Raw genomic sequence first — 24,050 nt, forward strand, 5'->3', positions numbered from 1 at the left:
GTTCCAGACTGGACTTTCCTTCTCTTGGAGGGGTGAATGGTTTCTTTACTTGCCACTTGTCCTGTTAAGTACCCCACCTGTCCTTTACTTTCTTTTTGTAGGTGGTATAGACGTTTATCTTCCGAGGATAACCACTGGCCATTCACTTTCGTGATGTCAAATAATGCATTGAGAACATCATATTTTCCACGCTTGACACATTCATCATAGACCTTCAGCACCTTCATAAGCTTTGCTCTTATCACTTGATCAGACACACGTGGAAAATTCAGTTTATTGTCCCACAATTTTGTAATTTCCTTAGAAATTTGGTCTATTCGTTCTTTTCTTCCTTTAACATATGCTCCGAGAAACTGGTATCTTCCTACGATCTGCAATTGAAGTGGTATTCTGGATTTTTCATCGAGTGAATGTTCTTCTACAGCCACGCTTCCTCTTCTTCTGTGTGACTCTTGAAATCTCACCAAATTTTTAGTCCAAGTCTTCTTGTTCTTTGTTACTGTGGTATGACTTTTCTTGTGAGACATCATATAATATTGTTACGACTTTACGGATAGCTGAGCGTAAATATCCGTTTAATAAAGTCGTTTAATTAATAAAATACTTTAACTGTATAGTAATCCAATTATAGTTCGATAATCCAGTCAATGTTGATAACAGTTCGATAATCCAGTCCGTATCCTAACGATAATGCTACAACTACTTATACTTCGTACACTTACAGCGTCTTTAGTTCGCTACAGTAGTTCCTTATTAGCTCAGTTACACGCAGAGTACTTCATAGAACTATTCACATTATCAACACTGAGCTCTGACAGCAGCTCGCTTATATAATTATTTAGAGCTTCCAGAATGTTCTACTAAGTTCTATAATCTTCTACAGTCTGTTACAGTCGTCTATATCACCGTGGTAACACAATGACGTCATCACATTCCAAGTATTTGCCGGCACACGGCCGTTTCGTTGCCATGGTAACGTGTGGCGTTATGTTTATAAATTCATAACAAAATAATGAAATAAATAGAATTAAGCTGAGAATTAAGCTTAAGATTAAAACATCGGTCAAAAATGAATGTATAAAAATGGTAAATCAAATTTTTATTTTGGGGGTGACCTTTTTTTGTTGCAGAAAGCTATTTGGGCCTTTTTTCATGATTTTAGGTAAAAGTTCATCGATTTATGATACAGGAAACATTTTATTTGAAAAAAAATTAAAAAGTCATATCCCTAATATACATACACACATGTATATATATATATATATATATATATATATATATATATATATATATATATATATATATATATATATATATATATATATATATATATATATATATATATATACATATATATACATACATATACATACACATACACACACACAAATATATATATAAATATATATACTTACATACACACGCACACACATATATACACATATAAATATGTACAAACATACACATACACACATACACATCCATGTATAACATATACACATACATACATATACACTCACACTTATTCACATGCGCTTATCACAAACACTTATACATAGATACGCATATCTTTGGATTTATAAACTGTATTTGATTAGGAAGGAATAGAATAGGTTACTCTTAAAAACATAAATTGAATGGAGAGCTTTTAGGTCATAGGGAAGGTTATTCCAAGATTTTATACTTTGGTTTTTTATGGACTTATATCCATAAACAACAGAACAATGATTTAAGACTGCAAGATTGAGATTATCAGTTGATCGAAGATAGTATCGGTTATTTGCATTTTTTGGGAAGAAATTGTTGAAGGTAAGAGGTAGGTTTTTGTGTTGGTGGTTCCAGACAAACTGGCAATTCAAGAATTGAACAAGGTCACATAGTTTAAGGATCTTAGAAGTAAGATAAAGCACATTAGGATTGGATTTGTAATTCTGAAAATGTATTATTTTTAAAGCTTTGTTTTGAAGATGAGATATCCTTAAAACTTCTTGCTGTTGAGATTGTCCCCATATTTGACAAGCATATCGTATATGCGAGCCAAAAATGGCATGATATATGTTTAATAATGCTTTCAGATTGACATAATGGCGAACTTTAGCCAGCATTCCATTTGATCTGCTCAATTTTAAGGCTAAGTCTTTGAGGTGGGATACAAACGATAGGTTGGAATCAATTATAATTCCAAGATATTTGATTGAGTTTACAGGAATGATTTTCTGGCCAGTTAATCTAAAGTTTAAATTTTTATTGATTTTTGTTTTTTTAGATTTGAATATGACCAGTTCAGTTTTGTTACAGTTGAGGGAAAGCTTATTTGAGCGAAGCCACTGAATTAAATTGGCAAGATCATGATTAATGCATTTGTTAATTTTTTTTAAAGATTTGTTGATAATGAGCAAGTTAGTATCATCAGCAAAGTGGTAAGGAGTTGCATACTTAATTGAGTTATTGAGGTCATTAATAGAGAAGAAAAAGTAGTGGTCCTAATACTGAGCCTTGAGGAACACCGTTGGAACCGACTGAGACAAACTGAGATCTGTTGTGAAGATAGGAGGTAAACCATTTAAGAGGTATTCCTCTGATTCCATAATATTATAATTTCTTGAGTAGGATAGAATGATCGACTGTATCAAAAGCTTTTTGTAGATCTACAAAGACACCGCATGCAAAGTTTTTATTATCAAGAGCTTTTCTAATTGACTCAGTAATTTTAATAAGTGAGTGAGTCGTGGAATGATTAGCACGAAACCCATACTGGTGTTTGTAAAGGCATTTAAATTTATTCAAAAATGCATAGAGCCTCTTATGCATAGCTTTTTCAAAGAGTTTGCTTAGGTTTGAAAGAAGAGAGATAGGTCGGTAGTTAGACATATCCATTATAGAACCTTTCTTAAATATTGGAATGACTTTAGCAACTTTGAAAGCATCTGGGAATAAACCGTTTTGAAATGAGTTATTTATAATAATACTGAGAGGTTTAGAAATTATGTCTGGAATAAGTTTAAGAAGGAATATAGGAAGGCTATTAGGACCAAAGCTTTTTCCAGTTTTAAGAGTGATTTTAATAAGACCAGAGATTTCATCCTCTGTGACAGGATCAATAAAGAACGTATTAGAATTTGGAGAGTTGAAATAGTCAGTAAATTTGGATGTTGAAGGTATGTTTTTGTTTTGAAGTTTGTTTTGGATAGTAACAAAAAAGTTGTTTAATATATTTGATACAGTAGTCGGATCTGTTATAATATTTTCTTTCAATTTAAGTTTGAGAGTTGAACTATAGTAGGAAGGTTTTATATTAATGATTTCTTTTATCCCTTTCCAAGTATTCTTAATATTGTTTTAGTTTTTACTAAAATAGGTTGTGTAATAAGATTTTTTACTACTTTTTAGTAGATTGCTGATTCTGTTTCTATAAAACTTAAATTTAGAAAACAGCTCATTTTTAGTACTAATAACTTTACATTTTGTGTGTTTTTTATATAGTTTGTTTTTAATAGAAATAGATTTAAGTATGCCATTGGTGATCCATGGTTTTGATTTAAGTTTAATTTGCTGCTTAGTTAGTTTTTTGTATGGAGCATGTTGGTCTAATATTTTTTCAAATTTCTTTAAAAGAAAACTGATAGATTGATTTACATCATCATCTTTTTTAATATAAAGGGCCCAGTTAATGTTGGAAACATCTTCAATAAATATATTTTTGTTAAAGTTCTTGAAGCATCGCCTGTAGAATATACTTTTTTTAGGGTGATTAGTTTTTCTTAGAGTGCAGATAAATTGAGCCATATGATCAGATATTGAAATAGTAAGATTGCCAGAGATTTGGTCAGGTGAATTAAAGTTTATAAAGATGTTATCAATAAGTGTTTGTGATTTAGCTGTTATGCGTGTCGGTAGAGTAATAACAGGATGTAGTGAAAAAGAAAGAAGCGAGTCAAGGTAGTTAGATATAGGATTTAATTCATTATATTTTAGTATATCCATATTAAAATCCCCCATAAGTAAAATACTTTTTTCTTCAATATTTAGCTTATCTAATAGTGGAGTTAAATAATTATTAGTGAAATCGTTTTGATTCATAGACGGATGTCGATATATGCAGCCAATTATTATATTTTTTAAGTGAGGCTTTATAATTTCAACAAAAATGGATTCAAGATATTTGAAAAAGTAGATCTTTAGGTCGTTGCGAACTATGTAGTTTAAATTAGAGTTTAGATATAGAAGAGCACTCTCTTTTTTAGCCTCAGTGGGACAATGCTCAATGTTAAAACCATTTATAGATATGCTTGTTATATTTGAATCATTTACATATAAATTTGACTCAGTAATACCTATTGCCAAAGGTAATGTATTAAGAGTGCTAATAAAGCTGCAGAGATCATCAATGTGATATAGTAAAGAAGCAATGTTGAAATGAATATAAAGATCTGAATTAGGATTAACTTTTTTATTGAAACCTATGGTGTCATAGTATTTACAATTAATTGAATCTTGAGGATTATTTAGATTTGAAGTTGAATTTTGAGGACTTGATGTAGTGTCAAGAGAATATTGTAAACTAGTATTCTTGTGTGATAATGTTTGGTCAAGCTTAAGGTCAGAACGAGATCCAAATTGAATAGTCTTAGATGGCATAGCGAGGTATTATGATTTTAAAACAATTTGGTTATATTTAGTAATTTATGATCTTAGAAAAAAATGGAGTTTGTTAGATGAAATATAGCTTGTAAACAGTAATGAATAATTATAAACTCAAGGAGATGAGAGATAATAATACAGTAGCTATAATACATAACATAAACATTAGCAACTACGTACAAATACAGCAAAATAGTAATACAACAATACAACAAAAAGTACTAAATACAACAACAATTATAATAAAAAGTACCAGAAAGTATATAGCAATAACTATAATAAAAAAATAGCAATAAACAGTACTTTAAAAAAGAAAAACGAGTAATTTTAGCATATAAGCAACAATATCATGCCAATATACATACCAAGATATCATGGAAGTAGTATGATAAATGAATATAAAGGTAGTACACTAAATATAAATACACTTATAATAATCCAGAACAATAAGTAATTAAGTAGTTAAAAATAAATGAAAATTGAAATAAAAAATTAGTAAACAAGCTAACACTTCCAAAAAACAAATGGTCTCAAATAATCTCAAATGGTCTCAAATACTCAGAGATAGCAAGAAAAAAAGAAAAAAAAAAAAAAAGAAAAAGAATCTTCTTGATATTTTCTTGATACTTTAGTTTCTCTACTAGTTTATGCTTCTTTTCTGCTTATCTGATTAGATCTTTTCATTCAATAAATTGGATTTATCACCCAAGTAATCTTCTCTAGTTTCCAACTTTTAAATGATTGAATTCCAAGTTTTAAAGTTCAGAATTTCAAGTTTTGAAGTTATGAATTTCAAGTTTTGATGAAAATAAAATCCGACTTTTGAATGAATGGATTTTAAGCTTCCAAATTATAAAAATTATTTATTTATTCAAATATTATTTTATCAATGATTAAAACTTTACAAACACGTCTGCCATTTTTAATTCCGCTTTCCGTTTTCGAAGTTCAAGTTGATGTATGTTAAAGTATAGCTAAGCATTATATAATAGAAGTCAAAAGTATGCCTCGATTTCAAATTATAAACAGTTGCCGTAATTATAGTTTGTGTACGTTTGACTTCTAAAACAGATTTTTTTTTCCGGAGATAAAATAAATGATTAGAGAAATACAATAGATGACAGGGATATAACTCGTGTTGTAATCTCGATTTATATCGCATGATTTTTATTATTGATATCTGTTAGATATTGCTATATCTAACATATATAGCAATATCTAACAGATATCAATAATAATAAATTGTACAATAGAACTCAAAAGTACTCGCGCTGTACTTTTGAGTTCTATTGCACGATTAGTTCTTTTGATATGTTGGATACCGCAATATAAAAAATAGCGACAAGTTATTTCTTTCAGTAGCGATATAACAGATATCAGATTTACAACTCGCGTTGTATTTTTGACTTCTATTGTATGATTTGCTCTTTTGATATCTTTACTTTAATAGCTGTACTTTTGACTTCTATTACATGATTTGTACTTTTGATGGCTGTACTTTTGGCTTCTATTATATGATTTGTATTTTTAATAGTTGTACTTTTGACTTCTATCACGATTTGTATTTTTGATAGCTGTACTTTTGACTTCTATTACAATATTTGCACTTTTGATGGCTGTACTTTTGGCTTCTATTATATGATTTGTATTTTTAATAGTTGTACTTTTGACTTCTATCACGATTTGTATTTTTGATAGCTGTACTTTTGACTTCTATTACAATATTTTTACTTTTGATGGCTGTACTTTTGGCTTCTATTATATGATTTGTATTTTTAATAGCTATACTTTTGACTTCTATTACGATTTGTATTTTTGATAGCTGTACTTTTGACTTCTATTACGATTTGTATTTTTGATAGCTGTACTTTTGACTTCTATTACAGTATTTGCACTTTTGATAGCTGTACTTTTGGCTTCTATTATATGATTTGTATTTTTAATAGTTGTACTTTTGACTTCTACTACAATTTGTATTTTTGATAGCTGTACTTTTGACTTTTATTACATGATTTACACTTTTGATGGTGTTTTTTTGGCTATCGCATATTTCGCTCTTTTGATAGCTGTACTTTAATAGATGTACTTTTGACATCTATTGCATGATTTGTACTTTAGATATCTGCTTTATATTGCAATATATAAAATAGCGAAAACCTATGCCTTTCATTAGCAAAATAGAACATATAAGAGATTTAACTCACACTATACGTTTGATTGTGCTGTTGATAAACGAGAGTATTTTTTTTAAATCTTAGTTTAAAAAAAACTAGTAACCTTACTCTGCAAATTAGGCCATAAAAACCAAATCACTTACTATGAGTATAACAATAATTATTATTTTTAATAGGCCGGATGAATAAATATGAGCAATTGTTTTTCTCAGTAATTGCTCAGCCTTATGTAAATAAAAACTTAAGCAAAATTGTTGAAGATTAAAAAAAAAATTCTCTCCTATATCATCAGTACAATCACACGTTTAGTGTGAGTTAAACCTTTGACACGTTCTATTTTGCTAATGAAAGACATAGCTTTTCGCTATTTTATATGTTGCAATATAAAGCAGATATCTAAAGTACAAATCATGTAATAGATGTCAAAAGTACATCTATTAAAGTACAGCTATCAAAAAAGTGAAATATGTGATAGCCAAAAATACACTATCAAAAGTGCAAATCATGTAATAAAAGTCAAAAGTAAAGCTATTAAAAATAAAAATCATATAATAGAAGCCAAAAGTACAGCCATCAAAAATCCAAATCATATATTAGAAATCAAAAGTACAGCTATTAATAATAAAAATCATAATAGAAGTCAAAAGTACAGCTATTAAAAATACAAAAAATATAATAAAAGCCAAGCGTACAGTCATCAAAAGTACAAATCGTGCAATAGAAGTCAAAAGTACAGCTATTAAAGTAATATAAATTGCTTAACTTTACGTGAATAAAAATATGAAGAAAACTGCTGAAGTTTTTATTCAAGTAAAGCTGACCAACTATTGAGTAAAAGAGTAATTGCTCATTTTTATTTACCCGGCCTAATATAGCTGTACCGTGACAAATAGCATTAACTAGTCTTTTAACGCTTCCAAAAAACAAAAGTATTACCTTGTGTTGAATTTAATCTCTTTTCCTAAACTGTTGGCTCATGATTAATAAAGTAAATTTAAAATCATCAAAATTTACTAAATTGAAATCATATTTCCACAGTAAGGAGACCTTAACAAATTAGTCGAATAGCAGAACTAAATAAATTTAAAAAAAAAATTATAAAAAACAAACAATAAAAACAATAAAAATCTCTAAACCTTCAAAGGTTTTCAACCAAAGTTTCTAATTATAATAGTAATAAATATTTAAACATAAATTTTTTTATTTTATTTTAAACAAGACTGAAGATGAAGGCTATAGAGCATGATAACAATTAACAAAACATTCAAAAGATTGAGACCACTTAAGAACAGACACAGTATAAGGACGAGACTTAATTGAATGACAAGAAACACAAGAATAAATTTTAGTAGATGGCACCAGAGACTCTAGCTCTGGTGCCATCTACTAAAATTTATTTTCTACTTGCTTTGGAGCAACTACTATTGTAATATTTGTAGGCATCATTGGAAGATCCTCAACAGATATGACAACAGTATTCCATACGAAGACAGATTAGAGATTTATAGAGATAAAGAATAAAATCCAGGATAAGATATTTGAAGCATGATAAAGAGATGCCACCTTAGCTAATTTTGTAATGGACTTGATATGTGGTTTCTAAGAAAGATCAGAAGTAAGAGATAATCCTAGAAGACGCAATCTAGATGACTGATCATTACCATTCATAGATAAAAAATAATCTAGATTATTGCAAAAACAATTAGTTGAAAATAATTAAGTTTTATCTGATTTAAAGATCACCAACCAATGAGAGCGCCATTCCATGCCAGGAGTGAAATCAAAAGCTCAAATGCCCCATCCAAGCAATCAAAGTGTTGACTTCTAATAATCAGATATCATCAGAAATTATCAAGCATCATCAGAAAATAATGCTATCTTAGATGTGAAAATTTCTGAGAGATCATTATCAAAAACTATAAGAAAAATCAGAGGGCCAAGGATAGAACCTTGAGTCAACCCTGACATTACAGTAAAGGAAGAAGTCAAAAGTACAACATGATTTCTATATCACTATTGAAATATATAGCTGAATATATAGAATGAATGAAATAATTTAACATTAATTCAGTAATATTATATAGAGATATTTGTTAACAAATGTTAATGCATAAAATAATAACTGGAGCCTAGTTGAATCATCAAATAGATAAATATTAATACTGAATCAATCCATGAAATGTAAAATTGAAATAAGTTTCTCACCACTTAAAAATAATCTTTGCTAAGAGTACACCAAAATAACCATACCACCACTAAACAACGAACACCAAAATAACCATACCACAAGGATAATACAATGTTTAGTTGGCTTATAAAATCTTTAAAGCATTGTTAACAAAAAATAATAGTCACGCTACTAATTTCCATGAAGCATTTAAGTCATCTAAAAACCAAAAAATTACAAAAAAAAAATCCTCTAACATAAACTAATATTCAAAAATAATACTTTCACAGATAAGAAGTCACTGAACTCAACAAACTTAAAAAGTTTTTGGATGCAATATGAATAAAAATATATTAAATAATTATAATAAAAGTGATTTAAAGTCATAAAAGTAATTTTAGAAAATTGTTAGTGCTCTTAAATGGTTTGTAGTTTAATTTTAAATAAATCTGATCATATCAAACTATACCCATATATGTGGTGATTTGTTTATAATAATAAATTATAAAAAACCTGCTTAATGATTTACAAAAAAAAATTACAAATCTGAAAAACGAAATAAATAATTATAAAATAAACTTTCAAAATACATACCTATAAAATTAACATATCAAAATATCTTCACTGATGCAAATAGAAAATATCTTATTTTTGCATATAACATACACAAATGAAAAACTTAAAGCTGATTTATATATATGGGTTAATGAAGTAAAGCAAATTTATTGCTAATAAATATTTAATAAATTTCCACTACTTAGAAATACTCTTGTCAACTGAAATTAAAATATCTTACTTTTTGAAACAATTAGTTAAAAATTAAATGTTTCAAAACTTTATTCTCAAACATAACAAACAAAAAAATTTCAAAATTTCAGTCAAAACGCAGGATGGGGAAGGATTATTATTAAAACTTTTAATAAAAGAAAAACACACCCCACATTATATTAGTCTGACAATAAGAATAGATAACCACAAAGCTTATGAAACAAAATTCTACAACTTATATTCATAATGATGGTAACAATAATAACATAAATATTACAGCAATATTGTAACATTTACAAAAAAATGTCCTTTTACGATCGTTAGCTTTCTTTAGTAAGACACAAAATAAAGTTTGTGATTTATAGAAAATCAACGACTTCATAATATGCCGCTGCTCCGCTAACTATAATTACGTCAACCGTTTTAAATTTGAAAACGAGGCGTACTTTTGGCTTCTATTATATATTGTTTACCTAAAGTATACAGTATTGTGAAAAAGTTAAGAACCACAATCAATCAATCAATCAATCAATCAATCAATCAATCATATATATTCTGAAAATAAATTTTCACGGCTATTTACAAATAGTATTGAAATACTAATCTCAAGTAAATACCTTAAAAAATAGTTTATTTATATACAATTAATCTTAGTAATAATAATAATAATAACAACAATAACAATAATAATAATAGTAATATATTTAATAATAATAACAATAATAACAATAATAATAATAATAATAATGATAACAATATTAATATTAGTAGTAATAGTTAAAAGTAGTTAATAATAGTAATGTAAATATTTATAGAAATAACAATAAGCAATAGTAATGACAACAAAATATATAATAAAAATTAAAAAAAAAAAAAAAAAAATACTAAAGACAACAAAAATTGATAATAGAAATTATAAACACTAACTATATTTCTTTAATAAAAAGTAGAATAATCTAGTTTTAAAGGTTGAGAATGAATTGAGAGCTTTTAGTTCATAAGGAAGGTTGTTCCAAGTTTTAATGCTTTGATACTTTATAGATTTATGTCCGTATTTATGAGAGCAATGTTTAGAGACAGACAGGTTTAAATTACTATTGGAACGAAGGTGATAACGAGAGTTGGCACTTTTGGAAAAGAAATTGATGAAAGTTAAAGGTAGGTTATTGTGTTGGTGGTTCCAGACAAATTGGCAGTTTGAAAATTGAATATAGTCACATAGTTTTAATACTTTAGAAGTTAGATAGAGCACATTAGAATTAAATTTAATATTCTGAAAATAAATAATTTTTAAAGCCTTGTTTTGGAGGTGGGATAACCTAATAAGAGCTTGTTGATGGGACTGCCCCCAAATTTGGCATGCATATATAAGATGTGAGCCGAAAATAGCATGGTATATGTTCAAAAGTGTTTCAAGATTAACATAATGGCGAACTTTGGCCAACATACCATTAGATCTACTTAGTTTCATTGCTAAGTCTTCACAGTGGGATAAAAAGGAAAGATTTGAATTAATTTTTATACCAAGATATTTAATTGAGTTAACAGGTTCAATTTTTTTGCCACTTAATCTAAAGTTCATATGTTTATAGATTTTTGTTTTATTTGATTTAAAGATAATAAGTTCAGTTTTGTTAGAGTTTAGAAAAAGTTTGTTGGAGCGAAGCCACTGAACTAGATTGGCAAGATCATGGTTAATGTGTTTGTTAATTTTTTTTAAGGATTTATTAATTAGCATTAGGTTAGTGTCATCAGCAAAGTGGTAAACAGTAGCAAACTTAATGGACGTATGAAGATCATTAATATAAAGAAGGAAAAGCAGTGGTCCCAATACTGAACCCTGTGGAACACCATTAGAACATTTTACAAGGGTAGATTTTGAGTCATTAATAGCAACAAATTGTGTTCTATTGTTTAAGTACGAAATAAACCATTTAAGGGGTACGCCTCTGATCCCATAATATTCTAATTTTTTTAACAAAATTGAATGATCTACTGTATCGAACGCTTTCTGTAAATCGACAAATACACCGCATGCAAAATATTTGTCATCGATTGCTTTTCTAATCAGTTCAGTCATTTCAATGAGAGCATGAGTTGTGGAGTGATTGGCACGAAATCCATACTGATGGGTGTAAAAACATTTAAATTTTTCAAGAAAAGCATAAAGCCTAATATGCATTGCCTTCTCAAATAGTTTACCTATATTAGAAAGCAAGGAGATGGGTCGATAATTTGTGAAATCTAGTAAAGAGCCTTTTTTAAATATTGGAATAACTTTGGCAACTTTAAAAATATCTGGGAAAATACCACTTTTAAATGAGTTATTTATAACAGTACAGAGATGCTTTGAAATAATGTGTGGGACTAGTTTAAGGAGGAATGTAGGTACGCTATTAGGACCAAGACTTTTTTCAGTTTTGAGCTTGTTTGTAATGAGACCAGATATTTCATTTTCAGTAACAGGATTAATAAAAAACGATTTAGCATTTGGAATGTTAAGAAAGTCACTAAATACGCGTTTTGGGGGTATGGCTTTGCTAAGTAGTTTGTTATGTATAGTGCTAAAAAAATTGTTAAATATATTAGATACGGCAGTGTGATCAGTGATAAGATTTTCGTTCAATTTAAGTTTAAAAGATGTATTGTGTGTAGAAGGTCTAATATTAATGATTTCTTTTATTCCCTTCCAGGTGTTTTTAACACTATTCAGATTATTATTAAAATACGTAATATAGTATGTTTTTTTGCTAAATTTTAATAAATTGGAAATTTTGTTTCTATAAAATTTAAATTTTGTAAATAATTCATTTTTCTTATAAATATTTTTTGATTTTATAAACTTTTTATAAAGTTTGTTTTTAACTGAGATAGATTTAAGTATTCCATACGTTATCCAAGGTTTTGATTTTAGTTTAATTTGTTGGTTGGTTAGTATTTTGTAAGGAGCATGTCGGTCTAAGATTTCATCAAATGTTTTTAAAATAAAAACCATAGACTTATTAACATCATCATCTTTTTTAATAGAGAGTTCCCAATTGATATTAGAAATTTCTTCAATAAATAAACTTTTATTAAATTTTTTGAAGCATCGTCTGTAAGTTTTTACTTTTTTGGGGTGTTTGGGTATGCCAGGAATGCAAATAAATTGTGCCATGTGGTCTGAAATTGAAATCGTAAGGTTACCTGAGTATTGATCAGTTGAATGAAAGTTTGTGAATATGTTGTCAATCAGCGTTTTAGATGTAGCCGTTATGCGTGATGGTAAAATTATAGAAGGGCTTAGTGAGTAAGAAGTTAAAGAATCAAGATATCTAGAAACAGGGTTAGATTCATTGTGACTTAATAGATCCATATTAAAATCACCCATTAAAAAGATCTTTTTTTTTTCGTTACTTAGCTTTTCAAGTAAAGGAGTTAAGTGGGAAGAAGTAAACTCATGTTGATTCATTGAGGGATGACGATAAATGCAGCCAATTATTATGTTTGATTCACAAGGTTTTTCGATTTCAACAAAAATAGACTCTAAATATTTAGATGAGTAAATCATAAGATCATTGCGAACTACGTAGTTTAAATTTGAGCGTAAGTATAAAAGTGCTCCGCCTTTTTTAGCCTCAGTAGGACAATGCTCAATATTAAACCCGTTTATGTATATATCAGTTATATTTGTATCGTTTATATATAAATTAGATTCTGTAATACCTATTGCTAAGGGAAAATTATTAAGAGAGCTGATAAGACTACAGAGTTCGTCAATGTGGAATGGTAGAGAAGCGATGTTAAGATGAATATATAGTTCCGAATTGGGGAGCATAGTTTTATTGAGATCAATAACGTCATAGTATTTGCAATTAACAGAACTGGGAAATTTATTTAGATCTTTAAAGATCTTTTTATGATTACTTGGAGTCTCAAAAGAGTTTAATGAACTAGTAGGTATATTCTTACATAATAATGTTGATTTAAGCTCCAAGTTGGAAATCGAGCTGAACGCCATACTCTTAGATAAACAACTATGACAATAAAAATCTGACGAGTCATTTGAAAGAAGATTATAAGAGTACGCATTAATATGAGTACACTTTGCATGGACCCATGAGTTACACAGATCACATTGGATGGCTCTTTGATTATCAGTTATATTTTTATGACAAGTATTGCAGAGAGATTTGAATGCCATAATCTTTAGAAAAAATATTTTTATGTATATGCAGTATTAACTAATTAAAGTGACTAAAGTGTAAAATAGAGGTTTGAAAAATAAATGCAAAGTAAAAGACTAAATTTAATAATTTAAAACTTGGGTAACCGTTAGCGTGAGTAATCGAAAATAATTTTTAAAACAATACAAAAAAATAAGAACAATGATAGAAAAAAAGATTCACATTAAAGGTAATTAAAAGCTAACTTTTATAAAATTAAACAATCAAAATAAATTAAAATTAGACAAACCACGAACTAATGTTAAAAGTAACTATGACAACAATAAATATCGAATATAAAAAAACTAACACTATAATAATATCTAGTATATTAATAATATAAACTAATAATAATATAACTACTGTTAACTGTTACTAATAATAATATTATCAACAAAGATACTAGAACAATAACAAATAAAAATAAGTCAATAATAAATAAGTTTATAAAAATATAATATTAAAAATAAATGTAATATATTAAATAACTAGGTATCAAACGAGGACTAATAATAAATACAATTAACTATGAATAAATAAAATAATGTGAGAAAATAAATAATAACATAATGACTGAAAAATAATAACTAATGAATTATAATCATGATTACAAGTTATATCGTAAAGAAAAAAGAAAATTATCTAAAACAAAAAATAAAGAAATAATAAAAAATAAAAAATCTTCTAACACTACTTTTTCTTCTTTCTTTTTTAATTGATTATTAAATTCTTCTTATCTTTTTCTTCTTTTTATTTGTTTACTTTACTTTTCGTTCTTTTGTTTACCTTTTTTTTCCTTCTTTTTTTTTTTTTTACTCTTTTCTTATTTAAGTTTATAAAGTGTTAAAAAATTCGAAGTTCTTTTTTATTTTTTTATATATATTTTTTATTTTCCTTTTTGAATGCTTTTTGGTGTGTGTTTGCTTCAAGTTAATTTATATGATCGTTGATAAGTTATTTGTGCTTATAAAATAAATAATTAATATTTTTATATATAGATTTTTTTTTTTTTCAATATTCTTTATATTTATCTTTAATTTTCTCTTTTGCCGTTCTAAAAACGCATCCGCCATTTGCGAAGACCTTGCAAGAATCAAAAAAAAACAAATCATAATTTATTTTTATTTTTAAATTTTTTTTAACCGAATATATTTTTCTGGTAAAAAGAATAATAATAATAAATTTTAGAAAATAGACAAACAAAATAAAAAATAATAATAGTGATAAAAACTTTTAAACAAATATAAAAAATGTATTTAAAGTTTTATAGGTAATTTTTATTTTAAAAAAGTTGTGAAAAAGTTAAAAACCACAGAATAAAAAACGATAATTTTTACCACCTAATACCGCGTAATTCTACCATGAATTTTTAAGCACTCATTTATACGATTTGGCATTGAGTCTATTAAATTCTCTAAAATATGTTTGGGAACATTTCCAAGTATTGCTGGTAAAATATTGCGCAACTCCTCAAGGCTCCTTGGTGCTTTCTTGGCAATCTCTTTATCAAGCCAACTCCAAAGATTTTCAATGCAATTTAGATCTGGGCTATTTGGTGGCCAAGTTAGACGCTCAATATTTTTACTTTCGAACCATTCAGAGACAATTTTAGCCCTGTGACATGGTGCATTGTCTTGCTGAAAAATGAACGGAACGCTTTGCTCAAGTGCATCAATTGACGGTAACAAGTTGTTATTTAAAATATCGACATAATAAGTAGAGTTGAGTCAACCATCAAATAATTTAAACATACCGAGACCATAATATGTCATGCAGCACCATATTCCAACCGACCCGCTACCTTGTTTTGTTTTTTGAACGATACAATCGTGATTATATTTTTCTGAAGGCTGCCTGCGAATCATAATTCGGTTTTTTCGGTTATCAACCTCGATATTCATCTCATCACTGAACATTACTGTCCTCCATTTTTGTTTAGACCATTCTTTGACGCTTTGGCAAAATTCTTTTCGCTTTTTTATATGTCGTTTGGTAAGTCGCGGTTTTAGAACAGCTTTTTTCCATAACATATTGTTAGCTAATAGTTTCCTACGCACAAGTGATGCCGAGGCTTGACGTCCATTTGAAAGCTTCCATTCCCTTCTTAATTCATGCGACGGCATGGTTCGATTTTTCTTTGCCAACCTGATTAAAAGGCGATCATCATTGGGTGTCGTCAAACGCGGTCTTCCAGAACGATGACGATCAACGTAAGATTTCGTCTTTTTGAATCTTTTGATGATTGTTAGCACCGAACTATGTGACCGCTTTACTATTCTTCCAATTTCGCGAGTGGAGTTACCTTCCTGGTGAAAATGCACCACTTTTACACGATCTTCATAGGTAATTGCTTTTCTGCTCATTTTTTCAAAAGGAAAGAATTTTTTTTTGTTTGAAATTAAATGCTTTTTTTAAAAGTATTTAAAAAAATTAATTTTTTTCAAATGTTTTTATTGGTTCTTTGGTAATAACTCAGGTCATTAAAAGAATATTTAAAAAAAATGGGAAAAATAAATTTAAAAAGACGTTTCCGCCGCATTTAGCACAAAAAATTTTTTGTGGTTCTTAACTTTTTCACAAAAAAAATATAAAAAAAAGTTAACACATAATATTTAATCCTTATTTTTTATAGGTTCTATTAACTAACTCTCAAAAAAAAAAAAATTTTCTTTTTTCTCATGCTATATTTAATATGTTTGAAAAAAAAAGACTATTTTATTATCTATAAAATAAAAATTAATTAAATTTATTTGAAAAAGTTTTTTTTTTTATTTAGTGGTTCTTAACTTTTTCACAATACTGTATGTATGTTAAAGTATGATGCATGTTTAACAATTAACAAAGTATGATGTATGTTAAAGTATATGTAAGTTAAAGTATATGTATGTATATATATATATATATGTATATATGTGTGTATATGTGTGTGTGTATATATATATATATATATATATATATATATATATATATATATATATATATATATATATATATATATAAATATATATATATATTTATATATATATATATATATTTATACATATATATATATATGTATAAATATATGTATATATATATATATATATATATATATATATATATATATATATATATATATATATATATATATATATATATATATATATATATATATATATATCAGTGGCGGATCCAGCATTTTTTGATCTTTGAGATAGCTAACTTCCAGACATGGAGTTAGCTATCTCAAAAATTATGACCATATAAAGTTTAAACCCCCCTCAAATTGAGGGGGGTTTAAACTTTATATGGTCATAATTTTTGAACGCTTAGAGATAATACTATAAAACTTAAAAATTATCAATGAATATAAGTCTAGTTGAGAATAATACAAAAAATATTTCATCAACTTGTTGCTCTCACGTTTGGGCAGATGTAGCAAAAATTTTGGGGCTTTTTTGTTCCCAGCCTCCAATATCACAATTTTTTGCAAACCCTCATTATTTGACATAAGTATAAACATGTAAATGTTTGGAGTTAGCTCCATGTCTGGAAGTTAGCTATCTCAAAGATCAAAAAATGCTGGATCCGGCACTGTATATATATATATATATGTATACATTGCCTAACTAACTAAACGGCTACCATTATGATATAGGAGCAAACATTGCGCGTGAAAATGGTGAAAGGATGCCGTGTTTTTGAATGTTCAACCAATGTTAAAATTCATCTAAACTTGAGTTTTTATATTTTGCCTGCTGATCCAAAGAGAAGAAGATTGTGGCTTAATGCTATATATAGAATTGATTCATCTTGCAAAAACAAAGTTTTTTTTTTTAAATGTTGCACCCTGACAATCTCCCCTTCCCCCTACCTCTATAATTTAGTTTTTTTTTTCTTTCTGTAGTTCACATTAATGCCTTTGGAACTGTTGTTACTTAACTTTAAATTATCAAATTATAATATAAAATTTCTTTTTTAAGTCTGTCGGAATTAGACAGAACAATCTATTTTACAGGCTGAAGAGATTTTACTCGACTTTTTAGAACGAAATTTAGCGTTATATTACAATTAATCTGTGCAAAAATGCATAAAGGAATCATGGAATTCAATTAATTCATCATTTTGAAATTATTTCACAGTTTACAGACTAGTCAATAAATAAAATAAAAATATTACATATTGATTTCTAATAATATTTAAAAATTCTATATTTTGCTTTAAATTTTCCACAGTGTAATATCTATTTCGCATATTTTTAATATATGTGGAATAAATGTTATAAATAAAAAATATTTTTCAAAGTATAATAATAAAATGATCAAAATTACTAATTATAAAAATTTGAACTATAACATTGTAACAATATTTTTAAAGTTTTTAGTAAATGGTATGAGGATTAACGATATTCCGTCTTGGCTTTTAGAAAATGCTTAACATTAAGGACTTTTTAGTTTCATTCACTCAAGGTACTCTCTAAAACCAGTGACAACAGCAGAAACTCTACTAAAGAAATTTTCTTTTTTTGACACTCTTTACAATACCAGGTTTCTTTTTTTATCATCACAAGCTACCATATCATCTGAAAAACAATATGGTTTTTACAAATACAATATATTTCCTGTTCCCAAAACATGGTAACTTTTTTAAGAACTTCATCAACAAAATCAACCTCTGGTTTAATTCGAATCACCAAAAACTCCGTTAGAGTCCAAATCATAAAATCACAATATTGACTTTGAGTTACCCTGATATAGGTTATTATCTTCAAATACATAAATATAACCAGATTTAATTTCTGTTAAAAGTGACTTTTCTCTGAAAGAATAGGGACACTTTATCTCAAGCACTCCAGAACCACAAGAACCACATGTCACCATTCCATTAGGAGGTACTCCTATCCATGGCATATTGGAGTTGATGCAAAACCCAACAACTTTAACCTGAAATACCTCATGCAAATAAATATCTGTCAAGCTAATGCATGAAGATTGATTGACGAGGGCTTATAAATATTTTTTATAAGTGATTATGAAGTGGTACCATTTGTAGCATGCTTATAGATTTCACTTATTAAAGATCCAGTTAATCTATCTGCTCTTTGCTGACACCATGCTTGACACTGTGCTTGGTTTTTTAGTTGCCTCCTCAACATAAAAAATTTGATCTGCAGAAAGAGTAAGTGATTGCTTTTTCTCAGTACATATCTTATTTAACTTTTCAGCAGTAAGATCAATGTATTTTGGGGAGTAAAATTCTCTTAAGCTTGAAGGCAACTGCATTGGTACGAAAACCTTATGTTCAATAAATTGTCTATCATATTGAGGAAATAAATGTAACACTGCAGGTCTAGTTTTAATTGTTGACAAACTCTTAATGAAATCCATTTGGTTTTCATGTGTCACTTCAACATCATAACATTTTCTTGATAAATTCAATTTCTCTTTTTCTTTACTGCTGAAGAAATTTATTTTAGAAACTGGAGATGGGTTTATGTTTTTTGTGAAGTTTTGATTCCATTTGCATGGAAGATCAGTTGAGACATTATGAGTCATTCCATTCCTGTTTGTTGTTTCAATCTTGAAAAGTACTGCATGGGAACATGTTTCACCAAGCCTGAATAAAGAAAGAATTTTAGACTTTTTATAATCTAATTAGCTATGTTAAAAGTAATATACTGTATGCTAAGGGTGCATGAAAAATATAAGGACTGTTTATATGATACACACTACTAATATTACTAATAGGATTAGTACAAATACTATTATTATGATTGGAATAGTATTAGTGTGTTTGAGATATAACCGATACATTATAAGCAAACTAATACTAGTCTTGTGTTTAATTACACTATACTATTTATTGATTTAATCGCTACTAATACTATTAGTAATAGTATTAAATACTATTATTAATATATTACTAAAATACTATTTATAGTATTAGCGAGATTAAATAAATAAATAGTATAGCGTAGTGTAATTAAACACAAGATTAACTACTAAACTTTATTAGACGAAATTTTATATTAGGTTACATATTAAACATGTCAATACTATTAATGTTTTAAACACATTAATACTGTATTAGTGTGTTTACTTAAGTAAACACACTAATAGTATTAGCGTGTTTAATATGTAACCTAATATAAAATTTCCTGTAATAAATTTTATTAGTTGTATAAAAAGCAGCCTCTTTTGATAGTTTTTCTTGCTAATCATAAGACATTTTCAAAGCGTTTAAGTAGAGTTGTCCTGAAATGAACGCGGTTTGACCCTATATCTTAATGGTAGATATTTTTATTTTTTAATTACGCATGATCACGTGGTTTTTTTGCCGCAATATATATATATATATATCTATATCTTTAAAAGTCATTTCTTGTTATACGATATGTTTATAAATTTATAAATTGATTTTAATAAAAAAGGCAGCATATAACTATTTTTTAAATATATTTTAGATATAATTATACATTAACGATATTTCGCTGACCTATTATGGTCAGCGTCATCAGGTAATGAATAAAACGTTACAAAACAACATAAAACCAACCGTTTAGAAAAGAAGACTTTTAAAAAGCGTAAAATATAAAAACCAATCAAATAATATAATAGTCACTATTAATAATATTATAATTATCAAAATTGGTCCCCAAATTTTTGTTTTCACATCATCCCCGTCATCTCTATTTAAAACAGTTTGCCCAATACCTATCTCGTGTCGAATTCTTGCTTTATTTATTTCCAGGGATTCTCTAACTTTTCTTACCCTGTATTCTGGAATTACTGACAAGGTTTTACGATTCAGCCAATCAAAAGTACCACGGCATGTTCTAGAATGTTCCGTGGCTCCTGAATTCAACCATTTTTGAATTTCACAGGCTCTTTCGTGTTCCGCACTTCTTGAAATGATTTTCTTTTTGTTCTCACCAATATATATACTTCCGCATGAGCATTTAAGCTCGTAAACTACCGGATTCGAGTTCGGTGGTAGTTTTGTTTTGTTGTTGCATACTATGTTATTTAAATTGGGAGGTTAATTGAATATAACTCTGATGTTTTCTTTTCTAAATTCTCTTCGGAATTTAGAGCCAATAATAGCTATCCAAGGTAGTTTAACAAACTGCTTATCTAATTGTTTAGATGTAGTATTTTTTGAAACGCGGTCTAAATAATTTTTGTTTATTTTAATAAGATTACTTTTGGACCTGATTTAGGTAAAACTCGGATTTTATCTTCGTATAAAAAGTAACACTTGTTTAGTGATAGTTCAATTAACTGGTGTATATCTAAAAGGGTTAATTTAGTCCTAGTTTTCAAATCCTCTAAATCATCGTTCAATATGCAAACAATAACCGGTATTGCTTCATCGATCGGTACAGATGGATATAAGTTAACTACATCAAATGAAACTTGAATTTCATTAGGGTCTATCTTCCATTCATTAGCATCGTTGACAAAACTACTTGAATTAATTAGTCGAGTTGTCTTTTTATTTAATTTTGGTTTGAATAATGTGAAAACAAAAACTTAGGGACCTATTTTGACAAAAATTTAACTGACGTCACTATTATATTATTTGATTGGCTTTTATATTTTACGCTTTTTAATGTCTTCTTTTTTAAACGGTTTATGTTGTTTTGTAACGTTTTTTCATTACCTGATGACGCTGACCGCAATACAGTAGTCTCTCGCTTAATTGCGCAAATGAAACAGGCACTGCGGTGCGCAATTAAATAGGAGTACGCAAATAAGTAAAAGATAAGAAAAAATTTAGCAAACTAAATTATTAAATATATAAACAAATCTTTATTAAGAAATATATTATGCATGAGGGAAAAAGTCATGAATTGTAGGTTGATATGCATTCTGCAGCTTTTCTCGTTTAATTTTTATAATTACTGACCGTATGTTTGATGATAGTTGCTCGTAGCTATTCATTAATTTATCGTTGTCGTCTTTTAAAACTACTTTAGCTTTTTGACATTTTAGTTGCTTGCCAATATTGATCAGAGATAAATGTATACATTCAATACCTAAGAAGTCTGTACCATCGTCTATCTCATCATTATTAGATTCTTCTTCATCAGAATTGTTATCCATAGCTACTGCATCATCTTTATTTTCTTCGAGAGACAAACAATCTTCAACATCTTCCTTGATTGCTTCAATATACGCTGGAGAATCTTCACAGTCAATTGATTCAAAATTGCTGATAAATCTTCTGAACTGATCATATTCCCCATTCCTTCAATTTCGTTAAGCAGCAAGAGCATATTAAAAGATGCGAAGTCAGCCTCCTCAGAGTATAGTTCAGTGTTAACGGGACTGGAAATCTGAAATAATTCTGCCTTGCCAAAGCAATTTTTGAGAGATGAAGGTTGAATTGGTTTCCAAGCCAAATCGATATACTTAGCAGCGTCAAGAAGATGTGCGGGTTTCCCGTATTCAACTCCTGCTGCACCTCTTTTGCACAAAAGACTACATTCTCAAAATATTTATGATAAAAACTAGTTTTTAACTTAACAAAGGAAAATAATAGTTAAGTTTTCTGATCTAATTACACTTTCAATAAAAAACTCAGTAAAAAATTGAAACATAAATATTTTTGGCCTAAACGCGCAATTAACTGGGATGCGCAACTAATTGGGTGCGCAGTTAAGCGAGAGACTACTGTAGGTCAGCGAAATATTGTTAATATATAACTATATCTAAAATATATTTAAAAAATAGTTATATGCTGCCTTTTTTATTAAAATCAATATATATATATATATATATATATATATATATATATATATATATATATATATATATATATATATATATATATATATATATATATATTATACAGTTATTTTATTTTTGCTAGCAATTAATTGTTTCTAGTTTTAAAATTATATTTCTTAATTATCTTGAAATATTGTAAATGTTTGTTGTTTCCCTATTGTATAACGAGGTCCAATTACGTCACGCTCTTTTGGGATAAGAGTTGGTGGTTTTGCGACGACTCGTACAGGCCTTGTTACTAAAGAATTAAGATGTTGTGACGAGGGGTCAAAAAGGTCGAAAATTGCGTGACGTAATTTTGTGGACAACCCCTAAGGAGCTGTTCATTAATTATGCTAATAAAATAGGGAAGGGAAGAAGCTAAGAAAAGTTGACGTTAACAATGTTACTTTTTATTAAACTTAATAACTTAAAAAAAAAGAAAAAAAAAAGGATGTTTATTTCCGATTTAATTTTTTTTTTTTTTTTTGCGAGAGGAGGAGATGGGGTGAAGTAATCAAATGTTGAGGTAATTTTATAGTGTAGGGCAGTTGTTAACAAGGCGAGGGAGTTGGTATAATTACAAAAAATTGTTGAATTAATTAATGGACAACCCTAAGAAGTTGAAAATTTGTCATAAAACAAACGTCAGTAATTAGGTTTTTAATATTTCAGTAGTTTTTTGCGACTTTTGTTAAACCAAAATAGCCAATAAATAAATTGTACTTTAAATGGAGAAAAGAACAAAACACTTTTTTAACAATGGTATTTTTAGGTTAACAGTATTAACGTTAAAGATGCTGCAAACTGCGTCATTGTTATTTAATTGTCTGTCTTACTAGAAAAAAATCTCTTTTTTATTAAAAGAAATTTATTTAATGCGATTATCTTTTTTCAAGACAAAAAAAAAGCTATTATTTTAGCTGCGAATGAAGAACATAAAAATTGTTCTAAGAAGCAGCATGTGTTTAGTAATCTATCGATGGGTCTACCATTATTTTCTAAGAATCGCGGGATATAAATAAAGATAGTTGTTTACGCAAACTCCAAAGTTAATGACGCATACTCTAAACCGAGTAATTTTAATAGAAGAAAGATATGGTATTTTTTTTTTAAAACAAATTTGTATATATATTTGTGTCATCAAATGGTTAGCTTTATATTTTAATCTCAAGACATTTTTAAATAATACTTGCGACAACTAAGTGTTAATGTACTGTACTGGTAATTATGTTTTCTAAATTTAAATTTTGTTGTGAATTTTATGTTATTGTTAAAAACTGCATTGTAAGTGTAACTTGAAGAAAACTTATTTTCAATGCAATTAAAGAAATATTGAAGATTT

The 24,050-nt window shown here is 27.9% G+C and overlaps 2 protein-coding genes across 3 annotated transcripts in view; one reads left to right on the plus strand and one right to left on the minus strand.

The window, feature by feature from the left end:
- Positions 1 to 15,682: 15,682 nt before the first annotated feature.
- LOC136078670 (uncharacterized) lies at positions 15,683 to 16,318 on the minus strand. Its single transcript, XM_065794454.1, has one exon. The coding sequence runs from the start codon at positions 16,316 to 16,318 to the stop codon at positions 15,683 to 15,685; it is 636 nt and encodes a 211-aa protein (XP_065650526.1).
- A 7,308-nt stretch (positions 16,319 to 23,626) lies between these two features.
- The window catches only part of LOC101236772 (transient receptor potential cation channel subfamily A member 1), a 101,480-nt gene continuing 101,056 nt past the window's right edge, over positions 23,627 to 24,050 (plus strand). Inside the window, exon 1 of one of the 2 annotated variants that reach the window (XM_065793174.1) lies at positions 23,627 to 23,806. In XM_065793174.1, coding sequence (XP_065649246.1) covers positions 23,804 to 23,806 — 3 coding nt within the window. In that variant the 5' untranslated portion in view covers positions 23,627 to 23,803. Of the gene's footprint in view, positions 23,930 to 24,050 lie in introns of both variants that reach the window. The other variant, XM_065793175.1, reaches the window with a different exon arrangement.

The sequence above is a fragment of the Hydra vulgaris genome, chromosome 03, assembly GCF_038396675.1.
Source record: "Hydra vulgaris chromosome 03, alternate assembly HydraT2T_AEP".
Taxonomy (NCBI): domain Eukaryota; kingdom Metazoa; phylum Cnidaria; class Hydrozoa; order Anthoathecata; family Hydridae; genus Hydra; species Hydra vulgaris.

Coding starts and splice junctions, on each gene's coding strand:
- LOC136078670 (XM_065794454.1), bottom strand. CDS start 16,318: ATGAGCAGAAAAGCAATTACCTATGAAGATCGTGTAAAAGTGGTGCAT.